At 35.8% G+C, this 22,357-nt stretch overlaps 3 protein-coding genes across 4 annotated transcripts; all 3 read left to right on the plus strand.

The window, feature by feature from the left end:
- Positions 1-4,303: 4,303 nt before the first annotated feature.
- On the plus strand, positions 4,304-8,179 carry LOC130947647 (uncharacterized). Its single transcript, XM_057876353.1, has 4 exons — positions 4,304-5,182; positions 6,520-6,745; positions 7,106-7,283; positions 7,446-8,179. The coding sequence occupies exons 1-4, from the start codon at positions 4,408-4,410 to the stop codon at positions 8,010-8,012; spliced, it is 1,746 nt and encodes a 581-aa protein (XP_057732336.1). The 5' UTR covers positions 4,304-4,407; the 3' UTR covers positions 8,013-8,179.
- Positions 8,180-8,788: 609 nt separating this feature from the next.
- On the plus strand, positions 8,789-12,481 carry LOC130947766 (uncharacterized). The gene is made up of 7 exons (XM_057876467.1): positions 8,789-9,686; positions 10,099-10,154; positions 10,479-10,588; positions 10,704-10,863; positions 11,225-11,317; positions 11,469-11,600; positions 12,023-12,481. The coding sequence occupies exons 1-7, from the start codon at positions 8,909-8,911 to the stop codon at positions 12,068-12,070; spliced, it is 1,377 nt and encodes a 458-aa protein (XP_057732450.1). The 5' UTR covers positions 8,789-8,908; the 3' UTR covers positions 12,071-12,481.
- Positions 12,482-13,525: 1,044 nt separating this feature from the next.
- LOC130950693 (CMP-sialic acid transporter 3-like) lies at positions 13,526-20,422 on the plus strand. 2 transcript variants are annotated; one of them, XM_057879251.1, is made up of 16 exons: positions 13,526-13,831; positions 14,102-14,308; positions 14,712-14,828; positions 15,071-15,127; positions 15,480-15,557; positions 16,768-16,812; positions 16,968-17,027; positions 17,183-17,305; positions 17,765-17,842; positions 18,307-18,376; positions 18,761-18,868; positions 18,964-19,097; positions 19,229-19,305; positions 19,487-19,532; positions 19,624-19,686; positions 19,933-20,422. In XM_057879251.1, the coding sequence occupies exons 2-15, from the start codon at positions 14,141-14,143 to the stop codon at positions 19,672-19,674; spliced, it is 1,212 nt and encodes a 403-aa protein (XP_057735234.1). In that variant the 5' UTR covers positions 13,526-13,831; positions 14,102-14,140; the 3' UTR covers positions 19,675-19,686; positions 19,933-20,422. The 2 variants fall into 2 exon arrangements, with proteins under 2 accessions (XP_057735234.1, XP_057735235.1); XM_057879252.1 differs by having other exon boundaries at positions 20,050-20,422.
- The last annotated feature ends 1,935 nt before the right edge of the window (positions 20,423-22,357 follow it).

The raw sequence follows: 22,357 nt of genomic DNA on the forward strand, positions 1-22,357 counted from the left end.
ATACTTTACAAGATCAAAAGATTGAAATGGTTTATTTTCGGTCTCTTATTTGGATTTTTTTTTTTTGGGGTCAGGTGAACTAGATAATTCCCAATACACAAAGAGTTAAGCGGGCTAACATGTCGACCCGCTAATCCGCCATAAAATGGAACGGGCTAGCATTTTGAATCTATTTTAGTTAGCGGGGCGGGTCAATCTGTCCCGTTTATGGTACGGGCCTAGGTGAGGCAAGGCGGGTTGGGACATGCCGGTCCGTTTTGCCACCTTTACTCTTCAACACTTACTAGATTTTTCTCCTCGATTGCAATTGTAGGGATTTGAACTCGGTCTCTTGTTTGGAGTTTAGATGTTAAAGAAAGTTTGAAGGGAGAGGTCCGTGCAAGCCCAATAAGCGTTGGATAAAAAAATATACTTTCTCAAAATTCACATAAATACTTAGCATAAATGCATAATAGTAGATTTTTATTATATTTTATATAACCTTAAATTGATAATAAATTCATTTTTAATTTCAGTCAGAAACATTAAATTCTATTAGAAAATGATAAAATATATATTTAGTTTTCTTTCTGTTATAATAATTTTACATAATTTGATATTTAAAGATAGAATAATGTTGTATTTGGTTTTTTGTTATAATAATTTTATATATAATTTTACATAATTCAAGAGCAAAAATGTGAGTTTCTATTATTATCTTTTTAATTTATTCCATCTTTTGCATCCAAACAAATAAAAACAATAAATGATAAAAAAATGTTATATACATACTTAAAAAATAATCATCAAATTAGCTATTAATTATGTATTTGCATATAAATATGTATTATTTAATTTATTTTAATATATATTTTATATTGGTAGTTGAAATTTTATATATAAGTAGCATGATTGAAATGATAATTCTTTCTTCCATTCCTTATTTTTTCGCTCAAATTCAATTCTCTCGTGTTTTGTAGAAATGAGTCTTCTCAATTTTTTGTTTCAACTGAGAGAGTAAAATATGATATCTAAGTTTTAAATATTTTTTTTCATATTTTTTTCCTATTTATAAAAAGTTTGATTACTTTATTGGTCCCTATAGTTTCGTAAAATTTTTAATTAGGTTCCTATATTTTTTTCTTTTTAATTGAGTTCCTACACTAATTTTTTTTTCATTTAAATCCTTCTTAGTAATAATTGGCTTAATTTTATAAGGACCCAACTACAAAAAAAAAATTGGTATAGGGACCTAAATAAAAGGAAAAAAATGTGTAGGGACCCAATTAAAAAAAAAATTGGTGCAAGGACTCAATTAAAAAGAAAAAAGTATAGAAACCTAATTGAAAATTTCGCGAAACTATAGGGACCAACAAGATAATTAAACCTTTATAAAATTAGGAAAAATATAGGTAAACAATACACATCGTAAACAATGTGAAGAACGATTAAAAAAAAGTTAAAAATAGAAGGTATATTAGGATTAATTAAATAATTAATAACAGATTTCAAAATTTTGAAAAATTAGGATTAGCATCTAAACACATCTAAACTACAGACGGTCACTCCTAATTCCACCATAATCACTGTTCTTCCCTCTCACGTAGTCACGTCCACGAACAATGTTATCGTCTTGCCAGACACAGGTAGAGACACGTAGAACACCACCGCCGTTACATAGCTCGGAAGACGCAGAACACCATCGTCGTTGCCTCGCTGTTGCCTTTTACTGCCACGCCAACTTCTCCCCAACGATTAGTTGAACACTACTGCACTACGTTCGATAACAACCGCGCCTGACTGGTGAACCTCTACTAGGACGGCTCCATGCTAACCGTCGAAGGCTAGAAGATCCAGGGCGCCCAGAACATCATCGCCAAGCTCACCTCTGTCCCTTTCAACCAGTGCCTTCATTCCATCACCACCGTTGACTGCCAGCCTTCCTCCGTCGGCAGCGACATGCTTGTCTTCCTCAGCGGCAACCTCTAGCTCGCCAGCCAGCAACACGCCCTCAAGTTTAGCCACCCACTCTCTACCATTCTCATTCCACTTTTTCTCTTTCTGATTGCTTTGATGAGTTCCGTCCTTTCGTTCGTTGCCTCCTGAGTTCAAATTCTTTTATTCAATTATAGTTAGTTTAGGATGATTATTTTAGTAGGCATGCGGATTGCTATTTTAATTTGCGGCGCGCTACACATCAATGTAACCATGTAACCAAGTTGGCCCAAACCCAAATAGAGTCACGCGCATTAATGACAAGTGAAAACACGCGCCCGAAAATCCTTCATTATTTCGTGCTCATTATGAAAAAAACGTTACTTCTTCCTCAATACGAAACCACACCTTCTTTTCGAATCTCTCTCAAAATCACTTAAACTTCAGTCACGTTTTCTTCGAAAACCACAACTGGAGAAGAATCGTGAGAAGATTTGGCAAGAAACAACCAGAAACGAATAAAAACAGCAACAGAGATTCACCTTCCTCCTTCTCCTCGTTCTCCTCCTTCTTTTTCGCGCTCCTTCTTCTTCACGTGTTTTTTCTTTATTTTCATTCTCTTGTTGTTATTACTGCTGTATTTTTTTGTCTTTTCCTCTTTCTCTCCTTGGTGAAGAAGCAATAGAAGGTGAGAAGGAAGAGTTTTGAATTGTGCAGAACCGAAATGGCCAACTCCACTGAATCGAACATCATTCATGTGCTGAATAAAACGTCATAAACATTTAATCATCAAGAAAAATATTTCTACATGAACAAGGACTCAATTGAGCACACTAACAATCAAGTAAATCAAAATGATCAACTCCACTGAAGCGAGCAACATTCATGTGCTGAATAAAACGTCGTAAACATTCAATAATCAAGAATAGCACTTTTCCATGCAAAAGAAGTTAACTGAACACATAACAATCAGGTGAACCAAAATGGTCAATACCATTGAATCGAACACTAATCATATGATGAATAAAACATGATAAGCATTCAATCAGTAAGAAAAATATTTATGCATGCACAAGGACTCAACTGAACACATTAACAATCAAGTGAATCAAAATGAGCAACTCCACTTAACCGAGCAAAATGTTGGTGTTGTTGGTGATGATTATAACGAAAGAAGATGAAGAACCTACGCGCGCGAATTTTAAATAAGAAGGAGGAGGAGGAAGAGGAGGAGAAATATTATTCTTATTGATTGAAAGTTGATCACCATTTACTCGCCACATGAACATTTTTCAGTTCAGTGGCCTCCTTTTACTTTATTCAGTGTTTAAGATTATTGTGATAGCATGCAACAATCATTTCCTAGCTGTCTCAACGTAATAACCTCATTCAACTGATTTGAAGTTGAATCATTCATTGTTTTCCATTCAGAAGTGTAGATTGAAGAAGAAAATGAAGAAGAAGAAAAACGACGGAGCTTATTATATTGAATTCAATGCAGATCAATAATGAAGAATGCGGGCAGAAAAGAAAAACGCGAACAGAGGAGAACGACGAATTTTATTAGGTTGAAGAAGAAGAAGAAGAAGAACGAAAACGCAAGAAGAGAACAAGGTTTACATTGTGAAAGGTTATCACGTAGCAGAAGGTTTACGATATATATGTTATATGAGGTTGGGGAGGCGCGTCTGATTGAAGTTACTTAGATGAAAAAATTACATGGATGTAGAGCTTTTTCTTTTTAATTCTGATGTAGATGATTATTTGATTGGGTTGGGTTTAGTTATATATAATTAAAATATGTTAAATGTTTAATTCATTAGATATGCAGATAATTATTTTTATTCACTAAGGGTGAACAACGCCAGTAATAATATGTGGCAAGTCAAGCAGCGACAGTAGAAAATTTAAGAAAAAAGTTGGTACTTTGATAAATTAAGATATAATAAATAATTAAAATTTTTAAATTATTAAATAAAATTTTTTAATTAGATAATTTGGATGGAGTATTTTTTTAAACTTCATTGAGCCAAATTTCTTTCAAATTTTCTATCGTCTACCTAGTAAAGCCGATAAAATTAATAATGTGAGATTATACTTTATCTTCGTTTCTTTCCACAAGCTAATTTAAGTTTTGCCCTGGGGCCGAAGGGTACAAAAATAGTGTTTTTTATAACAGTGGGCTTTTACTTCCCATCGCCGGGCCTGAACTATTGAAGTGTAATATACGTAAGTGAAATGAAAAAACAATACCAAAAGAAATGAAAAAAAGAAAAATATATATAATTAATCGAATATGAATTAGTAAATAATAAATAACCCCGCCCTAAGCCCCTAACCCTGCTATATAAAATGATGATTGAAGAGCATTAAGTCAAGTGCAGAAGGAATTTGAACCTCAACTCAGCTAAGCTAACTCATAACATACTCAATCACAGTCACCAACACTAACACCTCTCTCTCTCTCTCTCTCTGCACTTGGGTTCAGTTTTCATGGCCGACGCTTCAGATTGTGACGGTTTCAACCCAGCAGCCACACGCAAGAACGGAACTGAAAAGAAAGAGGAAAAGGACATGCCTCTTTCACAGCAACAAGAAGAAGAAGAACGCTCCGTTCTCGATTCGGAGCAGGCTCTTGCTCTACCTGGATCCGAATTGGAAGCGAAGAAGCAACGCCTCTTGGAGGAGCTGGAATCCGCTTTGCTCCCCAAAACCAAGCTTCGAGATTCCATGAACTGCAACAACCTCCAAGACTTACCTCTCTCTTCGTCTTCTTCTTCTTTTGCAGTTCCCGTCGCCACATCCATAGGGTTAGGGTTAGGGATTCAGGTAATCGATGAAACCGCAGTGTTCGAAACCTTTGCCCTTCCTTCTGCTTCCTCAGCTTCTTCAGGAACGGCAAAAGGAAAAGGAACGAAAGCGAAAGCGAAAGCGAATGCGGATGTAGCAGTTAAGAAGGACGGAAACAAGAAATCGAATTCAAGAAGAAAGGCCAAGAAGAATGCTGTAGCATTGAAGCAGCACAACAACATGAATGGGAAGAAGAATGCCACGGGGGCTGCAATCCCAAATGGAACTGGGAAGAAGAGAAGGTACTCAAGGAAGGAGATGGAGGCCCTGAGGTTTGTGAATGAGGACAAACAGCGCTTCTTCTGGAACGAGATATACAGAGGCCTTCAACCTCACGTCGCCAATGAATATGATACCTTGTTTGCTGTGGCTTCTGTGCCATACTTTCCAAACAAGAAACCAACTCCACCGATTCTCAGTGAGTTTCTTCTTTTCCATTCTGCCTATTTACCTATCTTATCTGTTTATGTCATTTTTCATGCATTATTTTCTTTGACTTGTCTTTATGCAATCTTGTGCTAACTGCTAACACATGGAGCAGCTGTAAAACCGTTCTGCTAAATTATCTTTTGCGCGATCACCAACTAACCCTGTTCCTTGTGAACTCCAGAATATCGCACTGACTGGCTTATCTATGAAACTGAACATTGCAGCGGAGAGGACACAAAAATCTTTTGATATTGACATTCACATTTTAATCCCTTGTTTGCTTCCCTTTTGCCCCGGAATCTTGAATATTGTTGCTCAAGCACTACTCTGTCAAATTTTTGCTGTTGTTTTGGGGCATTGAGTTTTGATTATAACCTTCATTACTAAGTAATCTGTTCATCGACCGTAAATAATTTTACTTCTCCATCTGCACTTTTCTTTCTGAAAAGTAGAAAAGAAAAAAAAAAGGATCATCTTGCTGTTCTACTATCCTTGTATAAACTTAAACATGTATTAGTTTGAAAATATTATATCTGAGTTACATAAATAATTCAATCTAGTGGGCAAAGCCTGACTGTTGTTGATTGTGTTAACAGATGTTTCTCTTTTCACAAAAATAATTTATTCCATTCTCATGGAGGTTACTGTCATCATCCAATCTTTTATTCTGGTCGATTAGCACCTTTTGTGTGTTTTGGGTGCGTTTTGGGGGGTGTATAAACTGTTTTCCTCTCTGAGAGAATAATTCTATTTGATGAAACTGAGTTTTATTCCTCTATTTTTTTTGGTTTATCAAAGTGTCTACACTCTACCGGTTGTCAGCACATTTTGTGTCAATTTGATGTTTTCAATTTCTGTGTTGGGCAGGTTTGGGTGCTGCTAATGGAAGGTGGAGATATATGAATGTCTTTGTCCATTGAAGAATGAGCGAAAAGGAACCTGGAAAGATCTAACCCGCAACATTAGTTGACTATGATCTGATTTTGTATACTTAGGCACTGACTACAGTTGATTGCTACTTGTATAAAGTCATTGTACATGAAAAGTTTTGTGCAGTAGGCTTGTTTGTAAATTTGTAAAACTACTTCTCCTCATAAACTAATGGGGATGCTCTGTTGTTACATTCATACTTGACATTTCTATTGAAAGATATATTGTTGATTTTCCATAGTTCTGTTTCTTGTCTACATTGTGTTTGGTTGGAAGGACATGTGCTTCCTGATTGTTGCGGTGTTAACAAAGGCTAAATTATATATTTATTCTAACCCTCTGTAAGTATTAGCAGATTGATTGTTTTGGTGCTGAAATTTTTGAAATTGCTTTCAGGTTCTTGTGAGAACACTGATGCTGAAAATGGGAGTGCTGTTGACTCTTCTTGCAGTCATAGTGTTATCAGTGAAGATGGGTGCTCAAATCTAGAAGAACACAGTGAGGAGGATGATACTGACGATGATTATGCTAGCATACAGAGGCCTGCCTTTTTTGTCGACGGGGAACCTGATTTTGATTCTGGTCCACCAGAAGATGGGTGGGAATATCTTAGGCGTGTCAGGTATTATTTTATTTATCAGCAGTTGATTCTAATCCTGTGATGGGCTTATGCTATGAAATTTTATTTCTTCGTGATAATTTATTTCTGTTCTGCTATAGTTCCAAAATTTATGTACATCAGTGAGCTCTGTGGAATAATCATGGGGCAAGTTTCTTCAAAGGATGAAATTGGAGAATGGAGACTAGTAGATTATTAGGGCAATAGGTTAGGAAACTTAGGAGACTATAGCATATATATGACAATATATGCTTAAGATTTTCTGCTAAGCATGAGAAATTTTAATGTGGCATTATAGCTTACTGCTTACCTGCAAGACACTTGACAGAATAGTAAGTTTCTTAATTTTTATTTCTTGCTTAGGTGGGAGGCAGATCAAATACCAAAAGTGAAGGTAGCCAAACTAGATAGAAGTAAACTCAACAAGGAACAAAGTGCTTACATGCCCAAGATCCCTGATATTGCCAAGTGTCCTGAGCATCTGTTGCCATCCAAACAGTGGGAGGATGTATTTCTTGCTGATTTTTCTGCTCTGAGGGCGGTATGTTCTTCCCTCTCTGTCTCTGAAGTTCTTCAATGTAAATGGACACACACAACAGATTCTGTTATTTATTTATTTTCAATTTAAGATGATAATCAATGTCCTTGCTAACAAAGCATTGGTCTGAGCTTGTGCTTTTTTTTCCCCAATGACTTATTCCAGAGTATCTCAGCTCATGAATGTTCGAATGCCATGAATTCCAGTAATATGCAAACCGTTCAGACATCCCAGCTACTTGAGAACAATTCTGGAGAATCTGCTAGTGTAATGAACAAGGACAAGGATGTCCCACTTCAGAGTAATTTAAGTGATAGTAAGACAATTGATCCACCCCTTGAACTGACCTCTGAGGATAAGGATGCCACAATGCCTCTGGAAAATCCTGGATCAAAAACTTCTGTTGATGGAACTAGGAGTAGCTCTCTCAGTCCTCCTATGCTTTCTTCAGTCTTACGAATGGACCCTGTAGCTAGGGTTTCAATGTTGCTCAAACGGATTAGCTTGCTAGAGTCTGCAAGCACTATCTCAAGAAATGATTGCATATGGCTTTTTGCTCTCTGTGCCTCAGTTGATACTCCACTATATGCTGATACTTCCGCCGGTCTCAGGAGTCTGCTGCGGAAGTGTGCTAGCATACGTGCTGGAAAGGCTGAATTGGATGAGGAGGTTGTAATGTTGAACATCCTGGCTACAATTTCGGGGAAGTATTTTGGACAATCCGAAGGTTGAATTCTTGCTTGTTAACTTATTGGTTTTTGACATCTTTTGCTCTGCCCTTTATGGCCTAATTTGGATGTAAAATGCATGCACGAGAACTGTTGAAAATTGTAATGATGTACTTAAGCTTGAATAATACTTGACGCGTTTGTTATTATTACTGAAAGGAAATTCTCTTATATTGAGAGGTGCTAGTTGACTAAAGAAAGTGATGGCTACATACCTACAGTTTTTCTTGAGCTTCTTACTTTATACTTGCTTTGGAGGCCAGTGTACCTGCTAAAGGACAAATGTCTCACCTCTGCGTCCTGTTTCAACTATACCATTAAGAGAAAACAGTTTTTTTCTTCTTAGACAAACTGACAAAGCAAAAGGGGAAACGAATATGCAGATTGCCACTTCAAAACTTTTCCAAATGGAACAATCAATTAATCATGTAGAGAATGCAAAGCTCTAGCAACAAATCCTTAAAATGTTATTTCTGGAAGAGTAGATCTTTTTTGGTCTATGACGTGGTGCTTCCCAAATCCCAAGTGAAAGGGAAAGTCTTATAGTTGTCCCCCAAAATAGGTAGATGACCAAATAAAAGCATATGATATTATGATTAAACAGCTCATGATTGTCGAAATTCCATTCCATCAAGGTAACAAAATAGATACCATCAAAATTTAATACACCAAAATAATGATAACTTATTTTAGAATATTAATGGAGGACTAATAGTAATATCATTAGCTAATTAGCTAATTCTATGAATAAAAAAGGAAAAAATGAGAAGAATCGGTTTAGGAGAAAGAGGGTAAAGGACTAAAAGTTGCCGCTAGGGTGGGTCATGTGTGCAATCTTTTTGTCTTAAGTGGCTGTGTGTGACTGACAGAGTAAGTGAGTGGCTCACTCCTCTGACTCTGATGTTGTCCTCCGTCAACACTTGCGCGCTTCCTTCTTCCTATTCCCAATTCTCACTCCCCCTTTCCTCACGATGCCTCTTCATCTCCGCCTCTTTCCGCCGCCAAACTCGCACTCGCCCTCGCACCCGCACCCGCAGGCGCCGCAACAAACTCTCCTCCCCTTCGGCCCCCACCTTCACCACCACCACCATCACCACCTCTACCTCCTTCACCTCTTCCGAACCTAAGCTCGAAACCGTTATCGACATCAACAAACTAACCTCCCAAGCCTCCTCCACTTTCCGCTCTCTTTTCCCTTCCACACTCCGCAAGTTCGTTTCCTCCGCCGCTGACGCCTACACCGATTTGCAAACCCTCGTCACACTCGACCATGACCGCAGGCTCGTCGTCTCCTGCCGCCCTTCCACGTTGCATTTCCTCGGCACCTCCGCGCTTTTCAGCTTCGTCGCCTTCTCTATCCTCAGGTTTCTGGTCAACTCGGTTTCTAGGTTTTTGTCTTGGCGCCGTAACGCCTCTGCCTATAGGCCTATGGTGCGGAGGGACCGAAGCCTTGGCGGAAAAGAGGTCGTCGTTGGTTGGGAGGAGAGTGCCGTTTCCAAGGGGCCGGCGAATCCGTTGTCGCCGGCGGACGGTGGTACTTTGAAGCGAGGCGCTAAGAAGAACAAGATTCGGTTAGAAAGGAAACTGCCGAAATGGTGGCCAGCTGTCATCAACGGTGCTGTTTTCGACCTCGACGAGCAGGACGAATTCAAGAGGCAGGCTTACAGAGTGGTTCGAGGTTTGATTTCTCTTTTCTTATTTTGTTTTCTTTGTTTATATGTGTTTTAGATGAGATAGTCATTTGAGTTGGAGATAAAATGAAGATAGATTTGTTAGTAGCTGAGGATTTTCTCTCTTAGTAGGTTATGTTGTTGATGAAAAATAGTAGCTCATATCATTGGGGGAAAGAGAGTGTTGGCCATTTCATAAGTAGCTTGTGTTTCTTGTTAATTGAAACGCATGGTTTTCATATCATTGATGTGGTTTATTAACTATTATGGTTGTTGTCGGTGTTTACTGTTTACAGTGTCTGGTTAAGTTATGGCTCTGTTTGTGCACTCTTTTTGTAGGTAAAACTTACATATTTCATAGTTTCCATACTGTTTTGCGATCCTTTAATTCAAGTTGCAACTCATCCACTTGATTTCCAGCAATTACTGACAGTAGAATGGCGGGAAACGACATCATGGAGGATGATATAATACAAGTCAGTTTTTATTTTTGTTTTTGTTTTTTTTTTTCTTTTTTTTTTCTTTTGTGTTTTTATTCCCTAATTGTGATTTACTTCATTGTCAAATGGAGTATGATAACATTATGTGATATTGAATTAAGTTACTTAACTAAATTTGGTTTTGCGGTTTTGTAACATGTTGAATCTGAGCATCTGTCTAACTGTTAAGCTTTGAACAAGGAGAATAACATAGTAATGGTTTCTATTTATGTTATCGGTGTGTGCATGTTTTATAAGGAAAGTAATTGGTTTTTCTCTTCTCATGACATTTGATTGTGTACTGCCTGTACAAATGAACAGTTGCGTCAACTATGCAGAACTTCTGGCGTGCAAGTATCTTTTGAAACAACAAATATTCGGGATTCCTTGTATCGAGCATCTGTTAATTATGTTTTAAATGTTTGCAGCAGGTTGGTTTTTCTTAGGCCAACATTCTTGTGCTAGTTAGCAACTTCTAGTGATACAGTCTACTGTCTACCCATGTTGTAAGTTCATGTAGTTACTGGTTACTTTGGTATCATTCAGGGAACCAACTTACTCTACTTCGATTGATATTAATGGTGAGGATGCTCGGCAATTCCTTGCTGGATTTGCTGAAAATATAGGCCTTGAAAATGTTCGTGCTGCAACAATTGTCTCTGCTGCTGTTGCTGCACGTACACGCTCTTGTCTTCTACAAGCTTGGGTATTTGTTCTCCCTGACTCTTATAATCTAGTAATAGTTTTGTTTTTAAAATTTATTACATGAGATCATGATTTTGTATTGGTGAAGGCAGTTTTTTGTGCTACTTGTAATAAGGCACAAATTCCAAAATTCCTTCCTGCAAAGATCTATGACACCATAATATTAAATATGGCCATTGGATACAGTTGATGGTTACAGGAATGAAAGATTCATTTGCTGGTTTAAGTCTGACAATTATGTAAAATTGATTATGGGACTTAAGAATGAGAGCTTAACATTTGGTATCAGTTTTCTGGATAGCTTACTGCAATAATTAAATCTCTGTTCAATTGATGCTTATTTTGGCACTCTTGGTTTATAGGCTCTGGAAATGCAAGGCAAGCATGTTGAATCTATGGCAGAACTGTCAAAAATATGCCATCTTCTGCAGATATTTCCTCCCGAGGAATCATCAGTATGTATCATCAATGAAAGTTGCTACTTTTCTCTTTATGTCCACTCAGGGCCTATGTGAGAGAGAAGGATCAATATTTTTGTAACCCCATCTGCTATACCATGTGATTTACTAGCTGCTTTCTAGCACTTATCATGGATATTTACTGCAGCCTGAAATGGAGATGGTTGGTCGAGGCCTAACAAAACACTTGAAGCTGGAGCAAAGAAAACACCTCATGTTTCTCTTTGGCAAAGCTTCCGGTGACAACAACCACAGGATTGCAAGAGAAGCCCTTGGTTTGGTGCGATCCCATTCTAGTATACTAATTCTTTGTGAAATTTAAAAGTTGAATCAAGTTATTGCTTATGCAACTATAAGTCAACGTTCTGAAGTAGTTTTCCTGAATTGGGTGTTAATGTTGAGAATGTTTTCAATCCCAATGATTTTGTTCTTTTCATGCTTAGCCCTTTTTAATCTGTATTATAAATGTAAAATTTATGTTCTGCTTATAGTTAATAAGCCAGTGGGTATAATGCGTAGTTCTAAAAGCAAAAATAATGTTACTCAACTGATTCTATGGGTCTGCATTTTTGTTGTCTTGAAGAGTATTTACCTTTTGATTTGGTATGCCAGTCATGTACATAATATAGAGCAAGGTATATTTCGTCCTTTATTGTTGATTTTACAGTGTTCTCATCTAATCAATTTTTCTCCGCTGTGTAGATGCATTCTCAAAATTTGCAGAGCGATCAAGTTGACAACATGGCGTGATAGATATACTAATGTACCTGCAGACCTGTTCAACATGAATAAATAAACAAATAAGTGCCTGCAGACTGCATCCATTCTTTTTAGTGGTACACATACATAGGTGAATTGTTTAGCTAGCGTCTGCTTATTCAGTGATATTTATTTGAAGCTTTGGATAGTTAAGATAGTGATGTATCAATATAAACGTCGTTTAATACTATTGAAAAAATAAAGAGCGTATCATCGTTTTTCACTTGTCTATATATAAAATGGAACTGGTGTTGACGTGTTGTGTGGTGCACCAATCTTCATCGAGGGGATGACCTTTGACATCAACTGCTTTCGCTGTTATTTTTTCCTTTTTATGTCAAGAATTGCATATTTAATTATTTACTGTTGACAGGGGAAAAATGGTACATTCCTCAAATTAATGGATCTAAGAATTCAAATTACTAAACTAGATAGATCTAAGAACCAGCAATATTTTCTCCAATGATAGCAAACAATCTGAGGTTCTTTAACTAACTACTCTACAGTTTATCTTGTAGTTAAAAAATTGTAATAAAATTTTAAGAGTATATACTCAAATAGGAACTTAAGAAATTTTGCGTTGTACATTTTTGTTTTTAAGAAAATTTTATTACATTCAGATCTCTAAATGTTATAAAAGTAAAACACATTTTTGAGGACTTATTTGTTTAAGTATTTAAGTATATATTCAAATTTTAAATATTAAATAGATAACTTTCAGTGGTAATCAAAATAAGAATAGGTTAGTCACCAAAAAAAAATAAGAATAGGTTGATTATAGAAAGATTCACGAATTAAAATGAGCTACAAATTTCAAAAGTACTATAAAACCACGAAGTTCTTAGTTACAAAAATTTTAGAGAAGCACATTTGCATAATGATCACTGCCAACTATTAGTGTGTATTAAATAGTAATTATGGATTTAATAATGACCAACAATTTATGATTAATATGGTACACGCAGACAAGAAAACACGCAGCGCAAGAGAACACTGCAAATTGAAGCGAAAGAAACATCCAACCCGAAAAATATAGGTACATTTATTTTATTTTATTTTTTCCATTTATAAATTTTGGTGTGTTTAATAATAAACTAATAATACAATAGATTAATAGAATATGGAGAGGGAACAGGGAAGTGATGATTCCACCCAACTTAACCGGTGAGAGTGACTCACCAAACTTACAAATCCCGCTTTGACTCCACTCATTTTCGCCATAACGCTCAAACCTGATTGGTCCGTCACGCTGCGCCCTGTGACTCACCACACGAACATCGTGTGTCTCTGTTTTTCATTTTCTTTTCTTTTCTTCCTCTCTTTGTGTGAATTGAAAGCAAAAACAGTTAATCTCTTTCATAATAATAATAATAATAATAATAATAATAATAATAATAATAATAATAATAATAATAACCATAAAACGCCTATTCCATTTCCATTAACATTCACATCATAATTACTACTACATCTCAAATATTACACAATACGCTTTTCTCTCTCTCTCTCTGATCTCTCTCACTCAACATATTCGTAGCATATCTTTAAACTCAGAATTCAATTTCAGTTTCCATTAGGACAGGAATAAAACGAAGCAGAAGAATAAACAGAAACAGAGTGAATTCGAAATCAGTTTATATTTTTCGAAAACTCTTAGCTCGTATCCGAATCGAGTCACTTCAAATTCGGTGCCCGCCAGCTGCCTAGATCAAACTCCTTCTCTCGTAAATGCTCGGTTTGGACTCGATCTAGGTTTGTCTTTGCTTCCTTCATTCCCAATTTTCCATGCTTCGTGTTTCTATTTGTCGGTGGTGCTATTGTTCATGTTCTATTTTCATGCTTTCGCGAGATCTCAGCTCCGCATATTCCTATTTCGTGATCCTTGCTGATCTGTGTTGTGTTTCGAAATTCGCATTTGTATGTTGCGTTTAGCTGGTTCTGGAGGTGCAAGATCTGGAGAATTTTTATTCCTTTTGTATTTTCGATTAGCCTTTTCGTTTGATCATGATTGATGGATTGCAGATCGAGTTCTTCATACACTGATATTGTGGGAGGATTTACATGAAGAACGGGATGATAGAATGCCATGTTTGCCATTCCAAATTGGTCTCCCCTTCTACCAAGACTATATCAAGGGCTTATGATCGCCACAAAAGTAGGCTATCACACAAGCAGCGCGCTCTCAATGTGTTTTTGGTTGTTGGTGACTGCATTCTAGTTGGATTACAGGTGAGTGATCATCTTTTAATCCAAAATTTTACAGTTAGATGCTTATGGAAAAAGGCTAGTTCTAAATGATAACAAATCTTGCTAATTTTGATCCCTGGAAATCTCTTGGATTGATGCTATAATTGGGGCACAATTATGGTTCTACAATACTAGAAGAGTTTCTTCATTGCGATATTATGAGTTCATAACACAGCATATTTGTATTTCTAGAAAACTAGAAGAGTTTCGTCATTGCAATGTTCCATTTATTGACTTGCAGCTGCTCTAAAGGCTTACTCTGTGAGATTAGCTGTTCTGTGCTTTACTGTAGATTAGAGAGTTCATTTTTGTTGACTTAGTTTTTCATGCTAGACCTTTATGCTTATTGTAGTTACTGACACATACTATTCTATTCATTTGGCAGCCTATTCTTGTTTATATGTCCAAGGTGGATGGGAAATTCAATTTTAGCCCAATTAGTGTTAATTTTTTGACAGAGGTCGCAAAGGTTTTCTTTGCTGTTGTTATGCTTTTATTCCAGGTAAGATTCTCTTTTTGCTGTCTTTTCAGTTACTTATAATCAAAGCATGAAACAAGGGAGAAGCTTTTTTTTTTTTTTTTTTCTAAAAAAAGAAATGATTATCAAGAGAAGGATATTGCAAAAGCATGGAGTGCTACAACTAACTCCTATATCAAGCTTAGTGTATTGAGATGATTTGATTCTTTATCCGACTTTATAATTCTTTTAGTATCCATCTCACTAAGGTTTGGTTTGTTTTGCAGGCTAAGCATCAGAAGGTTGGGGAGAAGCCTCTTCTATCAATTTCTACATTTATGCAGGTACTATGGTGTTTCTTATCAATTTTACTTGAAATGAAAGATACCCTCTTTTCCTTCCAATATCACTTGATTTGATATGAGATTTCCTGGGTGTTTGTCTTTTGCAAAGTACCCTGCTTCTTGGGATTGAACTTGGTTACTTAGTTCAAGTCACATTATCATGTTTTATTTATGATAAGAGAAACAATAACTGCATTATCACTTTGGTGGATATATAGACATAGTATTTATTACTACTTCCATCTTTGATGCCTGATTTTGCTTAGTGACCTCATCAGTTGTGAATTGTGACAAATTTCTCTGATAACCTTTTTATATTCATCCTATATGTGGTTATTTTATATTTTTGTAGGCGGCTCGTAACAATGTCCTTCTTGCTGTTCCTGCTCTTCTGTATGCTATAAACAACTATCTGAAGTTTATCATGCAGGTATGTAGAAATAGCACTTAAAAAATACATGTAAAAAGGATTCAGGCCAGAATGCTAATAATTGGACTTCTTTAATATACGTTTGTGATTTCAAGAATTAATTTTCTTTAGTTATTAGTACTATTAGTATTATGAGTTTTGTCCTAAGGAGTCAGATGTTGGTAATACATATGCAGCCACTGTGCTGTATAAATTTCATTGTCATATCAGGATATTGAATCTATCATAAAAGTGTAATCAGTTGTTCACTATGATACGTGTTTAGGAGAGCAATTTCATCATTTTAGAGGCAAGGTGTAGAATGGTAATCTTGCCGTGTTCAAGGATCTAAATATTACATTATGCTGTTTTGGACGTCAAGGACCAGCATAATATAATATTCAAATCCTTGAACATGGCAAGATTACCATTCTGCACCTTGTCTCTAAAATGACGAAATTGCCCTCCTGAACACGTATCACACTGCTTGTTACCATGTTCTAGCAGTCTTGCTATGTTGATAGTTTTATTGTGCTAGGATTGTACTAGTAGTACCATACAAACACATGACCTTGACTATCTTTAATAGTAAGAAGTTAGAACAAATAGGTTTTAGTTCTTTGAATTATGGCACACTGCACACATGGTATTTCTGACAAAAGAATTTTATTAAGATGAAGAGAATAAGTGTACAAGTATAGGAGCAAGAGATCCTATTTATAAGAACAAGATCAAACAAGGGGAAGAAACTATCAATGAAGCATAACTTTCCAATCTCACATATTTGAGAGAGAATTCCTCTAAAGTAGTAATTCTTTAATGCCAAATAGAGGTCAAATACCTAATTTTATCCCACAAAATTTGCTCACACCTTTAATGAATATCAATAATCAGATTAAATATAATACGTTAATACTCACTTTTTCTCCTTCTAATCCCTATAATTGCAACTGTTCCTGATGTATTCTGTTCTTGCATCACGTATATCTTATCTATTTTCAGGCTGTGTCAAATGGTTGTTGCATAAGTTGGTTTCTTATGTTTGCCAATTATTCCAGAGTTATGCGTAGAATCATTTTTCATTTCTTTAAAGTGGAAAAGTAAAAAGAATTGCATCAAGAACTCATCATGTAATGTACCTATGATTATCTGGTCATATTCTCACATTTTATGCATTTAAAGAAATTATTGCATCTAAGAAACTCACAGATTGATATCACATTTCATGCAGCTTTATTTCAACCCTGCTACTGTAAAGATGCTAAGCAATTTGAAGGTAGTTATCACTGCTGTTTTCTTGACCGAGTTTTCACTTTATTTCTAAAAATTCTCTCTCTCTCTTTCCCCCCTTTTTTGCTTCATCTGACATTTATTCTTGAGAAACTGGAGCTTTTCTTCTCTTGATTGTTCGCTTATTGAATATGTGTTCAGGTTTTAGTAATAGCAGTTTTGTTAAAGGTGATTATGAAGCGCCGGTTTTCCATTATTCAGGTTCGTGCATTACCCTGCCTTGCCTACTGGCTAGGAAAGCCATTATGACCATTATTTGGCTCTTTGATTTTGAACCTAGCAAGTCGTGCTCCTTTTGCAGATCCCAATCGGGTCTAGTCATTTAGCTGGGTGTTTAATGTATTCTTTTGATGCAGTGGGAAGCTCTTGCTCTATTGCTAATTGGTATCAGCGTTAATCAATTACGATCTTTACCCGAAGGAACCACAGCCATGGGTCTTCCTGTCACCATGGGTGCATATCTTTATACATTGATCTTTGTAAGTTTTGTTTGTTACTTATGCAGCCAGTTAAGTTCAAAGTTCAATGTTCTGTGTTATTATTTATTCTGATAAGATCAGGAACTAGCAGAAGCTCTATGAATTTATTGATGAACATGGGATTGCAAATCACAATTCCTTAGGGTTCTTACATGGTTGGAACTACTAACTCAGAAAGAATTTCTCTCCAAACCTAACAGAACTGACAGAAGAATGCATAATGCCAAAAACTAACTACAATACAGCTATTATAGGTAGTTAGAAGCAGAGCTGACTAACCAACTGCCATCTAATCCAAGCTAAAATTGCTAACGATCAGCTAGTAAAACAGTTGAATAGAGCTATTTACCTTTTCTCTCGTAAAATAAACCAAACCTGTTACTAGGTGCCATTCTATCATATTCTGAATTTCTGATTCCTTTTAATTGTTGAACTTTTAACCTGGGAATTATTTTTCAGGTCACTGTTCCATCATTGGCCTCTGTTTATAATGAGTATGCTTTGAAGAGCCAATATGATACAAGCATTTATCTTCAGGTGATGTAGGGAAAATTGGAACTTCTTAATAATTGGACTTCCTTTTATTAGCCCCTGAAATGTTTCAATGAGCTTGAATTGAATTTCTGCAAGGACTGTGAATTACATTTGTATCTGCATATGCGGGTTATCTTGTATATATAGCATGTTTCATCTGAAATTACATGTGTGACCACCTGTATTTAAAGTATAACTTGGCGGTTCCAGTTTTTGTGATTGGGCCAGGGTTGAATATAGTTGAGATCTTGGAAAAGAAATTAATGTGACATAAATATAATATAACATAGAGAAACTAACAGAAATAATCAATTTCCAAACTGACTCAGTTTTATCTCAACTTTGGGGAATATAACAGGCAGGTGAAAAGATTTAATAGGTAGTTTGAAGAATGATGTTTAGTGGTGCTGCAGTACTTTCAGTTCTTTTCATCATGCAGCTACTGATTATCTACTTTTGATTTACAGAACTTATTTTTGTATGGATACGGAGCTATATTCAATTTTCTTGGGATAATTGGTACTGCTATAATCAAAGGTAAGAAATAATTTATTTTTCTGTTACCGGTGAACATTAAAGGATGGTCATATGCAATTGAAACATACTCAAAGAAAAGTATTTTATGGCATTTTTTTATTGCTTGTAATATAAATAATTAAATATAAGTTGAGGGTTTTTTATTTTTATTTTTTTGCCTAAACTCATTAAATTTGAGCTAGTTCATAGCCCTAGTGTTCAAATCACGTATGAAAATGTTTGTTTTTTTTAATGGATGGATATATTGTGGTTCAGTTCTTTTATAGAAAAGGGAAAAATAATTCATTAATTCATTAAAGCGTTTTACCAGTGGCTTATACTGTTAGTATTATCTGATTCTCAAACTATCGATTGTTTTTGTTTTGTTTTTTGTAAATATTCCAGGTCCTAGCAGCTTTGATATCCTACAAGGTCATTCAAAAGCCACTATGCTGTTGGTAGCAAACAATGCTGCCCAAGGGATTCTATCCTCTTTCTTCTTCAAATATGCAGGTTAATGTTTCTAAAATTACATTAAGTTGGCCTTATGTTGTGTAGATGGACACAAAACTTGTCCCTTATCTCAATAGCATTTTAATTTACCACAGATACAATTTTGAAGAAGTACTCATCAACAGTTGCAACAATCTTTACGGGCATAGCCTCTGCTGCACTCTTTGGACATACTTTAACAATGAACTTCATTATAGGCATTTCTATTGTATTCATCTCAATGCACCAGGTAAATTTATTTGGGGTGGTTCATTAAGACTATGGAAGCAGACAACACTTTTTCTTTTATAAAGAATTTTAAAAATGAATTATCCAATAACATTTTCGTTTTGTATCATTTTGTGCTCATATCCTCTTCAGTTCTTTTCACCACTTTCAAAAGTCAGAGATGAACAGAATGGTGTGCTGGAGCTGCATGACGTTCATGACAAACAAAGGTTCTTGCTAATAACTTTGCCAATCTAAGTTTTTTGGTGTGTTGGGGGGGATAAGACAGAACAAAAGTAATGTTCATTCTGTATTACTACTTCTAGAAAGTTCAAATGTAGTCATTTTAAGAACTTTTTGAAAGACAATACATCCTTCTTCTTCAATAACAAATGTCTGTGTTCTTTACAGGTCAAAGGAATCCTTCATAAATATGGCAGCCGGAGCAAATGAAGAGGTGCTCATATGTCATCACCTTTTCTTTTTATATGTGAAAGTTTTACTAAACCAGTTTTATTTATTTATTTGTTTATTTTGAATATTTCCAGGCTAGTCATCGTGTAGGGCATGATGAGAGAAAGCCTCTTCTTCCAACCTAGATTGACCTACCTGTAAGTTTTTTATTTCCATTGTTATTGTGGTTAACTATTGAATGATTTTTGCTTTCTTCTAGTCAGCTTGTATATTTCATAGTATTTCTAACCTAAGCAATGTCTGTGTGTTGAGATAGCATGCCTTTAAATTTTATCTATTCAGATCTCTCTCTCTCTCTCTCTCTGTCTCAAGGTTTATAATGCTTTATACAATTTTATCTATTTGGTAATCATTCTTTTGCATATGGTTGTGCGAATTTTCAGATGTGGTGCACTCTTTATAAAGTCCTAAGCATAAGAATTAATTTTGACTTTTGCGATAGCTTTGCATGGAAGGGATTTTTCTACTTGGTTCATAAGGCCATGAATTCTTTACTACAGGAGTCTGCATGTTAGCAAGCTACAACTTTCAGCCGCTGAAAGCTGAAGATTTTGATAGAGAATAGAAAAAGGGCTCTTCGCATCTGGCATTTCAATGTGGATTTACTTGTAATACATTTTTCTTTTTCTTTTTTCTTTTTTCTCATCTTGGATATTGTTTTCCCTTATTATTTTTGTTTCTTGCTATATTTACTTCAGCCCGTTTCATCTCTATTATGTTATTCTTTACATTTATTACATGTCTTAGGTATTTCACCTTTACGAGATAATGGGTGAATAATAGAAAATGAAATACATCCTCTTTCCTTGTAGAAAAATGATATTTATATGTATGCTTGCAGGGCCTGTTAATCCATTTTATATTATTTCTACATGGAGAAAATGATTGAACTATAGATCGACAAATCGAGCAGGCTTTGGTCTTTTTCATGTTAGGCCGGTGATCAATAATTAAGTTATTAAAAGTTTTTGGGAAAAAAAATTAAGCCTCTAATGTCATTTGAAAATTTAAAACTTACTTTTTTTTTCTATATAAAAAAAAGTCATGTTACATAATTAACATAAGAAAATTAATTTATCAATTATATTTTCTTTCTTTCTTTCTTACGAAGAAGAGAGTGTGAAAATGAGTCTTTTACTTGAACATTTTTAATTACTTAAAACTCTAATAAAGAACTTCTTTTGTGTATTATTAACAATTAACAGAATGGTTAAAAAAATTGACATTCTCAAAATCATTATATTAGTGCAGCGAACTTAAACTTGTTGGGAAGAAATTTTCCGTTCACGGTGGATATTAATTGGGTATTAGTGCACCATCATAGCTGGGTCATTCATCTTGAAGGTACTTCCGGGTGCTGCTTTGGTAGTTGAATCACCTAATCTTATTAAAGTTGTTTGACTAATCTGGTTGTAGATCTCGTAATGGAGATCTTCGAGTTTGAAACTATTAATCTTTACTCTTTTTTGTTTCAAAATATTTGTCGTTTTCTATCGAGGTATATTGAGTTTTTAATATTTCAAAATTCTAAAGCGAAATATTTTGGAACAGGTTGAATATTTCAAAATGAGGGTGTGTGCGCCACAGTTGGCAGTTGGCAGTGGCAGGGTGGCAGCCATGAAGAAGTCATCCGAGTGTTCACACCTGAGCCGGCCTCAGCTGCTCTCCAAACGATACAAAGGCCTCTATTGAAACCTATGCCCCTCACCGCCTTCTGCCACCTCCATAAACCTTGAACTTACATCATTAAAAGGTTCCCTGTAACATTCGGAAACCCAAATCGAGATCCACTGTTCCATCACTCGGCCTTGTCCACTTTCATAATGCTCATAAGCATCCCGCTAGGACCCTCAAGCGTACCGGTCTCAATAGTGTTCCCTCGGCAATTCGGCATATAAAATGGCTCCAAAATTCATGTCGTAGCCACACAATATGTTATCACATTCCAACTCAGACAAAGAACGTAACTCACGCTAAACAGAACTCATGTTGTTAACAAGAGAAATGGTACTAGTTGAGCTGGGCATCATTCAATTGATGTGTTTCTAAAAATCAAAGAGCATTATTCCGTGACGTAAATGTATTCTCTGGTCTTGGGGATTTGCTGTTCGGTGCTCATTTAATATTATGTTATCATTCTAATCATAAATCATTTATTGCATCTATGTAAATTTCGGTATACAGCACATAGTCCTAATGATGTATGGTAGTGTTAAATTAGCATCAAACTTCTTTAAAGAGACGGCTACCCTTGATGAAATCAGTTCACGAGACGAGAATTAAACGTGCAAACTTGGTATGCCCCATAATATCGAGGCTGGAATGTTTCCTAGGCCTTTAGCTTTTGTAAATTGTTGTTCACATGCGTCGCAGTTTTTGTCGTATAGCAATGGATTGTGCTTATAATGGCCAAGCATATGCGGCTGCACCTACCTGTATCCCACTAATTTTCTTCTCCAATATGTGCTCGTGATTGGTTGATCAGAAGGGGACAATACTTTGCCTATACCAGTTTTTTCTGATTCGCTCAGAAAGGAGATTTTGTTAAAGTCGATTCAATATTAACAATGCTTGCTCCTAGAATAATCATTGCATTGCTACCCTAAAGATTTCGATCATTTCGATGGTATCCATTAGTTTCCATCTTTTCCCGCACGGTTTTGCTTGTTAGCTCCAATTTTTTCAGTTTTAGAGAGTGATACGCAATCAGCATCAGCAACTAATGCAACTACCGCAAGTCATGTTCCTTGTAAACCTAAAGTCAAATAACCTAGAATACAGGGTAATAGACCAACTATGCAAAAAAAA

Source organism: Arachis stenosperma, chromosome 9, assembly GCF_014773155.1.
Source record: "Arachis stenosperma cultivar V10309 chromosome 9, arast.V10309.gnm1.PFL2, whole genome shotgun sequence".
Taxonomy (NCBI): Eukaryota; Viridiplantae; Streptophyta; class Magnoliopsida; order Fabales; family Fabaceae; genus Arachis; species Arachis stenosperma.

What these genes read in the sequence shown, in the direction of transcription:
- LOC130947647 (XM_057876353.1), top strand. Translation starts at nt 4,408, where the DNA reads ATGGCCGACGCTTCAGATTGTGACGGTTTCAACCCAGCAGCCACACGC. An exon ending in GAATATCTTAGGCGTGTCAG is followed by an intron (nt 6,746 to 7,105) that starts GTATTATTTTAT and finishes TTTCTTGCTTAG; the next exon opens with GTGGGAGGCAGATCAAATAC. An exon ending in ATTTTTCTGCTCTGAGGGCG is followed by an intron (nt 7,284 to 7,445) that starts GTATGTTCTTCC and finishes GACTTATTCCAG; the next exon opens with AGTATCTCAGCTCATGAATG.
- LOC130947766 (XM_057876467.1), top strand. Translation starts at nt 8,909, where the DNA reads ATGTTGTCCTCCGTCAACACTTGCGCGCTTCCTTCTTCCTATTCCCAA. An exon ending in GTTTTAAATGTTTGCAGCAG is followed by an intron (nt 10,589 to 10,703) that starts GTTGGTTTTTCT and finishes GGTATCATTCAG; the next exon opens with GGAACCAACTTACTCTACTT. An exon ending in CTTGTCTTCTACAAGCTTGG is followed by an intron (nt 10,864 to 11,224) that starts GTATTTGTTCTC and finishes CTTGGTTTATAG; the next exon opens with GCTCTGGAAATGCAAGGCAA.
- LOC130950693 (XM_057879251.1), top strand. Translation starts at nt 14,141, where the DNA reads ATGAAGAACGGGATGATAGAATGCCATGTTTGCCATTCCAAATTGGTC. An exon ending in GCATTCTAGTTGGATTACAG is followed by an intron (nt 14,309 to 14,711) that starts GTGAGTGATCAT and finishes TTCATTTGGCAG; the next exon opens with CCTATTCTTGTTTATATGTC. An exon ending in ATCTTTATACATTGATCTTT is followed by an intron (nt 17,306 to 17,764) that starts GTAAGTTTTGTT and finishes ATTATTTTTCAG; the next exon opens with GTCACTGTTCCATCATTGGC.